This window comes from Polyergus mexicanus, unplaced genomic scaffold (assembly GCF_030449975.1).
Source record: "Polyergus mexicanus isolate NDT 795.1 unplaced genomic scaffold, iyPolMexi1.0 SCAF_22, whole genome shotgun sequence".
NCBI lineage: Eukaryota > Metazoa > Arthropoda > Insecta > Hymenoptera > Formicidae > Polyergus > Polyergus mexicanus.
Genome location: NW_027223342.1, coordinates 2,449,632 through 2,462,282, shown reverse-complemented (window position 1 = coordinate 2,462,282; position 12,651 = coordinate 2,449,632). Strand labels below are relative to the sequence as shown.

General features: G+C 37.1%; 1 protein-coding gene across 5 annotated transcripts in view; it reads left to right on the top strand.

Moving 5' to 3' along the window:
* LOC138942393 (protein gooseberry) overlaps positions 1-12,651 on the top strand; it is a 64,566-nt gene that overhangs the window by 39,443 nt on the left and 12,472 nt on the right. For 2 of the 5 annotated variants that reach the window (XM_070312598.1, XM_070312597.1), the window contains exon 1: positions 9,810-10,718. The exons of 2 other annotated variants lie outside the window; for them this stretch is intronic. In XM_070312598.1, the coding sequence (XP_070168699.1) occupies positions 10,661-10,718 (58 nt within the window). In that variant the 5' untranslated portion in view covers positions 9,810-10,660. Of the gene's footprint in view, positions 1-9,809; positions 10,719-12,651 lie in introns of those variants that run through there. One more of the 5 variants, XM_070312596.1, reaches the window with a different exon arrangement.

Genomic DNA, 12,651 nt, shown 5'->3' with positions numbered 1-12,651 from the left:
TTTTCCGCACCGCGATCGATGAAATTGCGTCACGTAATGACAAAGGCTTCCGATGAAGGCGTTTAAGTGAAAAAATATGCGAATCACTTTTTTTTTTTTTTCCATCGCCGTCACTCGCGTTAATGATTCAAAGATATACTCGTCGTCAAGCGGCTCGTTTTCATGAAACGACAACGAAGCCTAAGAAGACTGATAATCCGTAAGAATCGCCGCGTAAAAAACTTTCTTGAACGAATATAATTTCATAAAATACAATCTAATAAATTTGAAATTTCTAAAATTTGGAATTTGATTGTCACAAATTAAGACTGCGACACAAACGGGGTACTTTCCCGATCTTAATTTTTAAGCGAAGCTCGCGCGCGCACGCTTGCGTAGTCGCTTTACTTTCGCACAGCGGGTGTATTCTTGCCACGTGATCTCTATAGAAAAAAAAAAAAAAAAGTAAAAGTCATCAACGTGCCCGGTAGCAGTAGCACCTTCAGGTCGTCGATCGTGATGGTCGCGATCGATTTGTTCTCGCTCGCACGCGAAGTTACTAGCTACCTATAGTTTGTATCAAGTATCGTGCAATGATACGTTGTATGGCGTAAATTTGGTAGGGATAGCTTTGATTCGACCTTCTCCTATTAACTTATATTCCTCTCCTTACATTAAAGTATCAATGTAAATAACATACTTGAGTTCTCGACTTTAACAAGCGTCGTCTTTCGATTTCAATTTATTATATCGAAGTCATTAAAATATTATAAAATTTAAAATATTTGAAATAATATTGGAATTAATCGCAGTATTTAAAGCCAAAAATCTCTTTAGTGCTAATTTCATATGAAATAATATAATATAAAAAAATATTTTTATATAAATAAGTACATGCGTTAATCTTATATTGATAATAAAATTCAAGATTGTCGAATATTCGTATAAAATTTGAACATTCGAGCAAATGTCTCTCGTCGTATGCTCGAGTCAATCGCTGGCAATCGAGTAAGAGGCGCTGTTCGCCACAGAAACGATATTACCACTTGGTTATTATGTGTACAAGGCTGCTGATGGTTCGAGCCGAGCAACACCGGCTCGACAATACTCTCGACACACGCTCTCGTGCGAGGGCACGAGAGGAAAGAGGGCTTCCCCGCCGGACCTACCGCCGTGAGGCTCAAGGATCCCCGAGTCTTCGCTTGCCGATTCGATTCCTCGCCTTGGATGGGCTTGTTTGTCACGTAATTAGCTCTGAAACTTAAACGAACTCTTGCGAGAGCACTTAATCAGAAGCATATGCGCGCTCCTCGAAATTATTCCATACATTTTAAAATACTGTATTTTATCTATTACGAAATGACATTTATTGTGACGTAGAGACAAGCGTAGGAGTACGAGAATGCAGCAGCAAAACGCTTAATTACCTCGTTATTCGCCGTAATGAGGTCTAATCGATGGAAAGGCGCGTATAAAGTCACAATCACCATACAACGCATGACTTATTACGTACGAGTGACGAACGCATGCTAACGTTGCAAACTATATCCTGTTAATCGTTGGCTGTGTCCCTCGCCGCTAATTATCAATTTTTCATCGAGAAGGATATTAATTGATATTAATGACACGTGCTCGATACGTTTCTATAAATAGATATACATTCAAAGGATTTATTGTAACCTAATGTCAGGAACTTCTGTCGCTAGTTTTTGCGTCTTAATGTCAGATAAAATATCTTAATAATATTATTAAAATAATATTCCAGTATTAAAATTACGTGAGATATTGTGTATATATATATAATTATTATCATCTTTGCACTTTGGAGGATACTTTCGTACTTTTTTTTTTTTATACACTCGTAAATAAGTTTCGTAAAATTTTTTTTATACGCTATCATTAAAAAAAGGAATTTTAGCGTCGCAAACTCGCGGAAAAGAGCGTCGCAGAAACTTGACAGATTGATGTACCGGCAACGCCCCTCATCTACATACGCTCATCTTGCCAGCGCGTTGCTCTCGATGCGATCTACTTAGCGATCGAGACGAGGCGATATTAACGAAGACAAAAAGCTCCGATCGGCGAAGAGAAGAGGCTCGTAAAGGTATTTTCTGCCAACTGCAACTTCTCGGACGTCACTCGGATGCGGCTTCGTCCGTCTATGCGGCGAGATCGCATCTACCGTCGGCGCTTCTTCTACACACACACATCCTTCTCTCTTTCACAATTTTTGCCTCTGTCTCCGCGCCAATCATTTTCTCCAATTAATATTGTTAATATTGTTTCATAAACAATCTGGTAAAACTGAAAGATTGCGCTTCACAATATGGAAAATCATCATTAATTTTAATTCAATATAATTTAATTTATTGCTCGCGTTTTCGCGCATTTTCGAGAGAATAAATTTATAAATTTTGTGCTATTATTAAAAAAAATCGCGCACGGAAAGAGATTCGGAATTATTGCGAGTGACATGTTAATCGAGTTCGTCTCTGCGATGAAGCGGATAAGGGAGGAAGAGGGAGAGGCGAGAAGGAGGGGGTGGATAGAAGAAGGAAACGTGAGAAATCCGTGAAATTCCGATAATCCATGCCACGATGGCTCCGGCATTCCCACAAATCTCGATGATCCTGGTTCCCGTAACCGATCTCGCTTGTGTATCATGATCCATTGAACATATTGCGCCGGTACAAAAATATATATTGCCTGTCGCGGCGAGAGATTGAAGCATTTCTTGCCTGGAATCTAACGAAGCATAAGACCGTTTTTTTTTTTTTTTTTTTTTTGTCTCGGCTCGTATCGCCGTTGTTCTTATCGCGAGACTTTTCGCCACCCAACGGTCCCACGCTAACGTTATTTCTTCCGCGATAGAATGCCGATCGAATCTCCTTCTCCCTTCATGTGCAAAAATATATTTTTCGAAAGGCGGAGATTCACGATAGGTTCTTTGAAACAGTGATAACAAAAAGGAAAAACAACTGAGAATTTTTGAAAAAAATGTGAAATAATTATGACATTCGTGACATGTCGGGGGGGAAAAAAAAATCAGCGTCGTAAATTCTAGCGAAGAATGGGTGGACGAAAAAAAAAGGGGTAGTTTTGCAGGTACGGTAGAAACTTTTTTTTGCGTCTTGCAGATTCTTCGATTCCGGGACAGGCTTTACCGTCCTTATTTTTTTTCTTTTCTTTTCTTTTCTTTTCTTTTTTTTACCGATGGGAGCAAGCAAGTCCGTCGTATCGTCGACATTGTGGATTATGGGCGATAATTAGGGATATTTATGCGTTTACGATCTGACGACTTTACAACTCGGGATGATTTTACTGGTTACGCGCGAAGAACGCCACCCCGCAGACTGCGTTGAGAAGAGATCCTGAACATATTTGCAAGGTCTGTTATGACGTCATGTAGTATCCTTTTCAATATGTTTCCTCTTTTGGACAGAAGCACAATATGAGAAAGAGTGCGAAGATAGGCAGGGTTATGTTGGTAAAAAGAAATTCAATATAAATTACAGAGTGAATAGAGAGAATACTTTGCGTTTACAATTTTTATATCGTTTATATGAACGTGAATGTATATATTTATCAATATTTCATTTTGATCCTCTGAATTCACGTTTAAGAAAAGGAACACACCTTGCCATGCTTTTGAGAAATATTCTCGCTTCATCTCATCAAGTTCCAAGTCGATTCTCGATGCGTGCTAAGAATAACGGGTAATCTAAAAAACAACTCAAGAGGAAATTTATCGTGAAATCCGTGCTGTGAATTCAGCATTCCGGCTCTTTGCAGACTGGAAGAGTGACTATTTGCAACCAGACGATTAATTTCTGTGAGAACATTCGCCGTTGCGATTCGGTGATGCGAATCGCCGTTCATCGAGCGAACAATTCGCTGCGCATCGAAAGTATTGCTTATACATTGCAAAAATCAGACTGACTGCAATTAGTTTCTTACTAACTCAACTACAACGGCCCCGCCGCTGCCGATACTTGATCCGGCCATCTCTAATCAATTTTGTGTACGTACAGAGTATCCCCCAGATTTGCGTCTCCAAACTGAAGGGATGAATTCAGCACGCCAAAATAAGAGACTTTTATATTTGGCACTTTGTTAAAGAAAAATAACCCTCTCCCAAAACAAAATTTAATAAACACGGATAATTGTTATTTTTACAAAACTCAGGCATTAATAGCATAAAAATCATTATTCAAACGATTTTAAGAAATTCAATTCGAGTAATGATTTTTATGTCTTTAATACCCGATATTCATAAAAATAGCGATACTCCGTTTCTAATTTTGATTTAGAAAAGCGCTATTTTTGAGATTTCACCAAAGTGCCAAATAGAAAAGTTTCTTGGTTCAAAATACTGAATATAAAATACTCCTTCAGTTTGGACATGCAGATCTATGATACTCTGTATATGGAGTCGACCGTGTAGTAAGTTTTTGTAAATTTTTATTTGTGAATTTTTACTCTTTTTATTTATAAATTGTTTCAATTTTTGAATCTTTAGCCTCATTTATTCCGTTTCAAATAGCTTCGTCCTATTGTGGAACGATATGTTAAATGATAACAAATGCGAAATATTTCGAAAATTCCGTTACAATGACACTGATAAATGCTAAAATCCATTTCATATATTTGGCTATTTGTATCTCCGTGACAAATTCTATAGCTCTTGTTACTTTTCAATTGAGTCAACAAATAGATACAGTCGTAAACTCTTTCACGTCAAAAAGATTCATTTCGGAATATTTTAACAATTCAGGGGTTAAAAGGCGTTGCTAGAATAAATAGAGCAAATTCCAGAGTAAAAGTTTTACCTTTCGGTAGAAATTTCTTTAAAAACTCAGTTATGGCAAAAGACAAAAGAAAAATCTCATAATAATAAAATACGTAAAAATTGTTTTTAGATTTAGATGTGAACAGTGATTAATCGTCTCCTTGTCTAATCTTTGCTATAATCGGTAATAGATAGGCCGTATATCAAGATATAATGAGTTTATGGCTGCTACAATTTTTCTATAGTCTCCATCATATCCTTTTATTGGATTCTTTTATCATCCTTTTCTATTCGCGAGACAATGGTTGACAAAACCAGTGTAGAGATTTACAAACCTGGTGGGGTCTTTTCCTTCTTCGACCTTTAGGAGACTTTTGCCTTTCCATTTATTACAAACTAAAATGTCGCAGGAAACGTATTAAGTTGCAGATCGTTTGTGTGTGCTACTATACAATAGATAGAACGTGCATAAAAGAACATTATTTAAATAAGAATTGCATAGAAATATAATTTCGTATATTTATCTGTATCAGATAAATAAGATAATTTTTTGTAAAAAAAAAAAAAAAAAAAAAAATAAAGCGTACGTGTTTATATAATCCATGAATATAAAATAAAAATGTGTTAAAATATATATGGAGTTTGATCGGAATAATTAAATTTTTTGCAATTAATCTGTGAGAGAAATTCAAATATTGTTCGGAGGTGGAGTGTAGGACTTTTGGATCTATTAAAAATAATTATTCAATAATGAAATACTACAATATATATGAGATGTTGCGAGAATAGAAATTTTATCAAGTAAGCCAACTATTTATTCTAACGATGTATTTTTTAGCAGCTTTCCCTCGAAATTTATCTCTCGATAACGGACATTCATCGAACATCTAGCTATTTATGTTCCTTTCCAGCTGAGCCCAATTTATCATTCTTAACGGTATTGTTTTTCTCAATGGATGTACAATAGGACATGCGTCTCGATGGAAGTCAAATATGTCTCGAATGAAGCTTATACCGCTATTTTTATCGCCACTTTTCTCAAATTCGGACAATTTATTCTGGACCGTTATTAATAACCGTTATTACATATTAATGAAACGAAGGGGGAAGCATGTGCTTCGTGAAAGATGATTTATTTCTTCTGCGAATTTTCTCTCATATGTTTTACGGATTTTACTTCAATATTCCAAGATCAAAGTTGGAATAAACGAAGCGAGGTTTCCTTTTTTTTATCCGTTTTTTTCTTCTATCAGCGGAATTTAACTACCGACAACATTTAGACTTTGGGATCCGAGGAACCCCGCGGTTTCGCTGCTGAGAATCTGTCAACATTGTCGTAAGAATATAATGCATTGAGACGCGTTTAAGCGGGAAAATTTTAAAGTGGACAGGTTATTCTGTAGCAAAAAAAAAAAAAAAAAAAATCAACACCCTCGACTACCGACGATCCGACGAATACTCCGATCTGTTACTTCTTTTTTTTTCTGTCAAAGCCTTTGAATAGTCGGGAAGGCAGTTAATCTAGAGTTTTTTTTTTTTTTTTTTCTCCGGAAAACCATGCTCTATATGACGTTCGAAGCATCCTGTTTATTGTATTAACATTTTATACAGAACAATAATATGCTGACAGCATAAAGTTAAAAGATCTTGAAATTTCAATTTTCTCAGCTGTAGAAAAAATAATAATTTTGATTAACGTTTTGGATTCTTCCTGTGTATTAAGATAATGCGATTGTCTTAGATTGCCCGAATGCAAAGAGATGCAACTTGAAAATTTAAAACGATTTATCGAGAAATTGCACGTCAATTTGCGCAACGTGCGAAAAATTTGCAATCTTCCGGCGAGACTGCTCGCCACCGCGAGCAAAATGATCAATCCTGTTCCAGTTTGTTATTTATCAACCATATTGAAAATACATTTCGCGGTTAAACCAACATTTACACGAAGACCAATTACTCGCAGTTGAGAGACATCATCCGACAGACTAATTAATTGGCTATTAATGATCCAACACATGCAAGATGATTTGCATGATTTTCCCAGTCGGTCCATTTGTTGATTTCTGACTGGCTAAAAATGTTTTTTAATTATTTATCGCGAAATAACACACAATTATAATTATCACTAAAACAATAGAAGAACTTTTCGAAAATAAAAATTTGTTGGAAAATTTTAGAAAACAATTGAGCCGAATTTTTATTGGGCGTCCAATGAATAGTCATTTTAACAATTCAAGTCACAAATCAATCAACAAGTACATTCGACTCAACAAAGAGCGTTTTGACCGCAAACACTGACCAGAGCGAACGTACTTCCTAAATTCGGGACTTACGCTTTGGCCATTTTCAAACCGTATTCACGTGTGGTCCAAGACGGTTGCTGCATATTTATGATCCCTTATTTATACACACATCGAGCCACCGCCCACCGAGTAGCATCACTGTCGTACGATGAGAGGAGTGCACGGAGGAAGAAGAAGAAGAAGAAGAAGACGAAGTAGGGGTTGAATGTGCTCGGAAGGGGTAGATTATTTACGGCGTAACGGTCCACGTCACTACTGTCCGCGTTGTCAGGTAGGCGGATCGAGTTCCGAGACGCAATTTGCATCTGTTTGCGGCTTCTCGCCTCCGCCCTTCTTTCGCTAGTTCATCAGAGAACGATATATATCGTTCCTCTTTCACGCCCGCGTACCAGCCGATCGCCTTTTTACATACTCGGATCATCATCATCGTCGACACACGAGACCGTCCGGATACGCTGCCTTCTTGCCACGCGAATTTATCGAACCGAATAGAATATTTTTTGGCGATTATATTTGGAATTAATTAATATTTCTTGCCTGAACTATATTCTATTTTTAATATCAAATATAATTATTTTGATATCCTAATATGGGAGATGAAGATCACGTACGGCGGAATATCTAGATTTCTAAACGATATCTTCCTTTCTAATCAATCATCTAGACTCGGAGACCTTGTACGTGGCACGTTCGATCGCATCTTCAAAGATTTAGGTGTCTCTGGATTGTATAGGGGAAAATAAAATAGGTAATGAATAGTGATCTACCGTTTCCGAAAACTTACGGAGCGACGAAAAGCCGATTCCCGACAGTAGTCTTCGATTCGTTCCGTAAAATTCCGCAACTTGAACGAATAGAAAATAATGCAAGAGTAAAAAAAAATATTGCCTAATTTTGACGCAAACAACTCACTCGACTCATTGGAGCCCGCCTCACTGATGCTTCATCAATGTTTATTATCGTTCGGTTTATGTACTCTCTTGCGCTCTCGCCAAGCAGAAAACTAACCGAAGACGACATTATTCCGGATAGGGTATTCGGGACCACCGTCGTCTATGCTGTAGACGGCGCGATGCACCCCATATCTTAACTATGAGGACTTAACTTACGGGGAAGGCCGTCGAGGCGGCCTCCCGTCGCGCGGGACCGACAAAACAAACTCCTTAATGTCTTCATGCTCGTAGGGCTTCCGCGAACAAAATTCGCTTCTCGACCTTTCGTGGCCCCACCAATTGGTAGCGTCATCGGACTACTGGAAAGATGCACCGTAAGGTGCTTCAAGGTTACGAATTACAAGGTCGAATTTTCACTCCCTAAATAAAGAGATTATTTGATTTACGTTGCAGCGCGTAAACATAAACATCCCTGGATAGCCATTGATTTCTCAAACACTACCTTTACCGGGAGTTGCGCAACGATAAAATTCTTTCGAAAATTATGGAAAGATATTAAATATCGAATTTTCAACGTTTAGTCTAATTCGCGTAAAATTTTCTCGACTTTACTAAAGTAAAATAGACAATCTCCTACATGAGAAGTACTTTATATATTTATTTTTTGTAATTAAATTATCAGTATTATTAGATTTTATATTTATATAGATTTTTTTCTCTCTCTCTCTCTCTCTCTTTTGCATATAAATAATATAAAGAGGACACAGAGAATATTTTTTTACATTGGATTAACAAATTGCTAAATATATTATTGAAATGATTCGGGATTGTATTATTTAAAGCGGTTAATTATTAAGGGAAATCAATACAATCGATCACTACTTCGCGTCACCGTCGCGCCTATTGTGTCGCATCCTCTTTTCAATCGTGCATCGTCATTTCCCCGATAGCACCGGAATGGAGGTCCCCTTGGACGAGAGGAAAAAAAGCGCGAATCCTGGAGTAATTCGCAATCATGCGTGAACAGCTGACACTGGAGATTAGGTAAACTCTACGCGCCTCGCGCCAGCTATTTGCGCTAAATCGCTTCACGTAGCTTGAAAACTCACGGCAAGAAACGCACAATCTGCGCTCGAGCGATGACGCCGCGTAGAACTCGCGTCGAGAAGATAACGACGGTTTTCTTCCATTACCTTAATTGCGAGTTCCACAAACAAATATTTGTTTCGTAGAATTTGATCGCGTTTCGCGAACACCGTCTAGCTTATTGAAAACTGCTGGACGTTACGTTTGTAATTATTATATCGTCAGCTGTTTACCCCCGTTATTACTTCTTCATCTTATTATTAGTAATATACTTTTACATGATTTATTTATATTTATTTACATTAAAAAAAAAAAAAAGATCTCTGCAATTGTTAACTTTAAAACAATATATTGTATCTATATTGTTACGTATAGTATTAAAAATTATTGCAGGAAAAATTTTCATTGTTGAAACGTGATATACATTTTGTAATTATTATTAATGAGCTAGCTCGCTGTTCTACGGATAAAATAAGGTAAAATGAAGTTATATTAGTCTTCTTCATCAAACTCATCATTTTCTTCAATACTGAATTCTTCTCTGAGAACATTCAGAAATTGTTATATTTTAGACATATTTACGTTTAAGACATTAATAAAGAAAAGCATTAAAGTTTAATTGTTGTATTATTCTATTGAAAATTGCGATTACGCAACAAGTATTCTTTTCGATATCACCCGGGTTCATCCATCGGCGATAAGAGAATTCTACAATTTGACGATCGATTTCTTTTCATAGGAAAACCTCGATAATCTCTATACCTGCCCTAAAAATTACTTGGTATTTAATTTTCGGGCCGCGATTAAGTGGATGAAGCGAAAAGATCCTTCAATGAGCGCAAGCGAGACCTCTGGGAAACAAAAGATTCGACCCACCGGGATCATACTCGGGGAATAACGAGCGCTGTATGTAAGCATGGTGCGTGCTCGTAAAAGCACGGCAAATAAAATTACCCAAGGTGCCCATCTGGTTGGGGCGTGAATCGGAGGCGTGGTGAAAAGTGTCGCAGTGCCGCGATTGGTTAACGTTGAGCACCAGTGTATTCAAGAATCAAGATTCGATCTCCCCTGTCGGTTTTCTCGTGCCGATCGTACCCCAACCAGAGTATCGCCGGACAGGCAAAACTTACCTGATGTAATTGGTGGGAGTTGCCTAGCCGTTAGTTACATCCAACGTTCCATCCCTAGGACGTTTAGTTGGGATCGGCTCGCCGATCGGTAGACATCTATCTCTTGTTAATCTTGTGAAAGTTGAAGTAAGTGTACGTAAGCCTTCCTATGTCACGTCAGATAAGATCAAGACTGTTGCGAAGAGAAATCGAGAAAGGAATGAATCAATGGTTCCAATCAATACACTACGATCCGGGCGAAATCGTCGCTTTTCAAACTTGCAATGGATACATGGTTTGTGCTTGCTTACATATTTCTTTTACGTGAACGTCGGGTGAATCGCGGGACTAGGTAGGATAAGTAGATTAATTCGAAGGATGGAGAGTCGACGATGTCATCCTTACGGCCAGCTATGTGAAATGCGCTAGTGAAGTTTATCCATCATTCGGTGCCGGAACGAACTTATCTGGACTACGTCGCGGTGGCTCGGCTTGGCTGAGATGGTTACCACCAACTTCTCGATGATGCGACCATGTTTTACTGGATATTCTCTTCAAGGTGTGTCTCTCGCTCGTCGCTAAATAGCTAAGACTGTTTGTAAACTCAGACGTGATTTTATGATCCAGATTGCTTCACTTTATCTTTCATCTATCCACAAACATTGTTCGATTAATATATTTTAATCTCACCAAGATTGACAAATATTGTGAGATTGGATTCGATACTCTTTCTCCTTCAAGAAATGAGGGACAAAATTTTCTTAGAGAAGAACTAATAAAATTTCTGGATAAATTTTAATAAATGCATCGCTTCTAGATGCCTCTTGTTCAATCTGGAACAAAATTGGCATAAAATTAAATTTCGTACAAAATAATTAATTTAATTAATCGAAGCTTTAGAGTAGTAATTCTCGGAGTAAAAGTTACGGATTCACAAAAATCTGCGAAATATTGAAATTCTTCCCATCGCGAAATCTCGTCCGATTTATTTATACAATAAATAATTGCACTCGTTTCGAATTGATTGGAATATTTTATGAACCATAATTAGTAACGACATAAATTATGGAATATCTTCTTCAACGACAATAGTAAACGAAGGAAAGAAATCTATTTTTCTCTCTCTCTCTCTCTTTTGATTCTTATTTATCATCTGCACGGCATTAGGTTTCTTCGTCAGCATTTTTAAAGCACAAATAATAATAATAATAATACTTTTAATAAATCGTTAACGTATCGATATACGTGAAGAAAATTTTTATACAATTTATCGAAATCTCTCATGAACAGAATTATGCAACGTCGTTGAAACTTTTATATCAAATAATCGTAGCACAGCTATTTTTTATTAAGGTTTTTACGATTGACGTGCCATATATATTTCTTCTATATACTTGTGGACATATTTTTATTGCGTTACTTGTTTTCCCCGATATTGTTCCGTACAACGCCCAGTGCTGTTTGATTCATTCAAGTATTCTCAAAAGCTTTATGCTATTATAAAATAATTAAAAACATTGGATTTTATATTTAAAACCCAAAAGTTTTATTTTTCTATACAAATTTATTTTATAATATAAATATAAAAGTCATGTACGCCCCCGCTATATTTATTGCTTTCATAGAAATGTTCAAGAATTGTGAAAAAGTTTATAAGTAGTTTTCTTCAAGTCTTTTTATTGACGTCGTAAATTTGAACTCATTGTCTAATCCCACGTGATGCTCGCTCAAATTCGTTAGAAAGAAAAAAAAGACGAAAAAAATGTGAGGTCAAAGAAAGTTTTTCTACTTTGTTGCCGTCCGCAGGATACCTATGTCAATGAATTTATGTTTAATAATGTAAGTCGAACGATGCGATTTGTCAATGTCCGAGGGCATTTGGCGTTTTGATTTGTAATTAGCACGAATAATTGTTCTCTTGATGATTTACCAGTTGGAAATTAGATGCAGAAAGTCCGCATTCGCGGAAATCACCGTGTTAATTGACGGCGGGCGATTAGCAGTTGCGCGAGAATGCGCTTCCGTAAAATCACCGCGAAAAAACTTTTCAATGATGGTCGTTAATTACTTCATCATGGATAAAACGTAAGACTTCTTACTTTATAATTCTATCATTATAAAATGATTTATGAGTCGCGCTGCAGTTTTTGCGAAATATAAGCAAGGCTTTTATCCTCGTTCTTTAAAAAGCGCGATTTAAATTAAAATCGGAATTACTTGAAAGAGACCTCGTTGAAAACTTCGCGTTAATAGAGTTCCCATAGACTCGTTTGTCAATTGAACGATCGATTAAATCAGAAGTTATTTCGTCGAACGATCGCGATCACCATCGGTGAGCACTTTTTTTTTTTCTTTTTTTTTCGACGAACGTCGGTTGCACCCGCGGTGATGCATGGCTGCGATTATGCAACCGTTCTGCGCAATCGGATAGCGGTTCTCTTTTTCCGCAGATGCTTTTTGCCGAACGGATTAGTCGAAGCCTGTTTACCTTA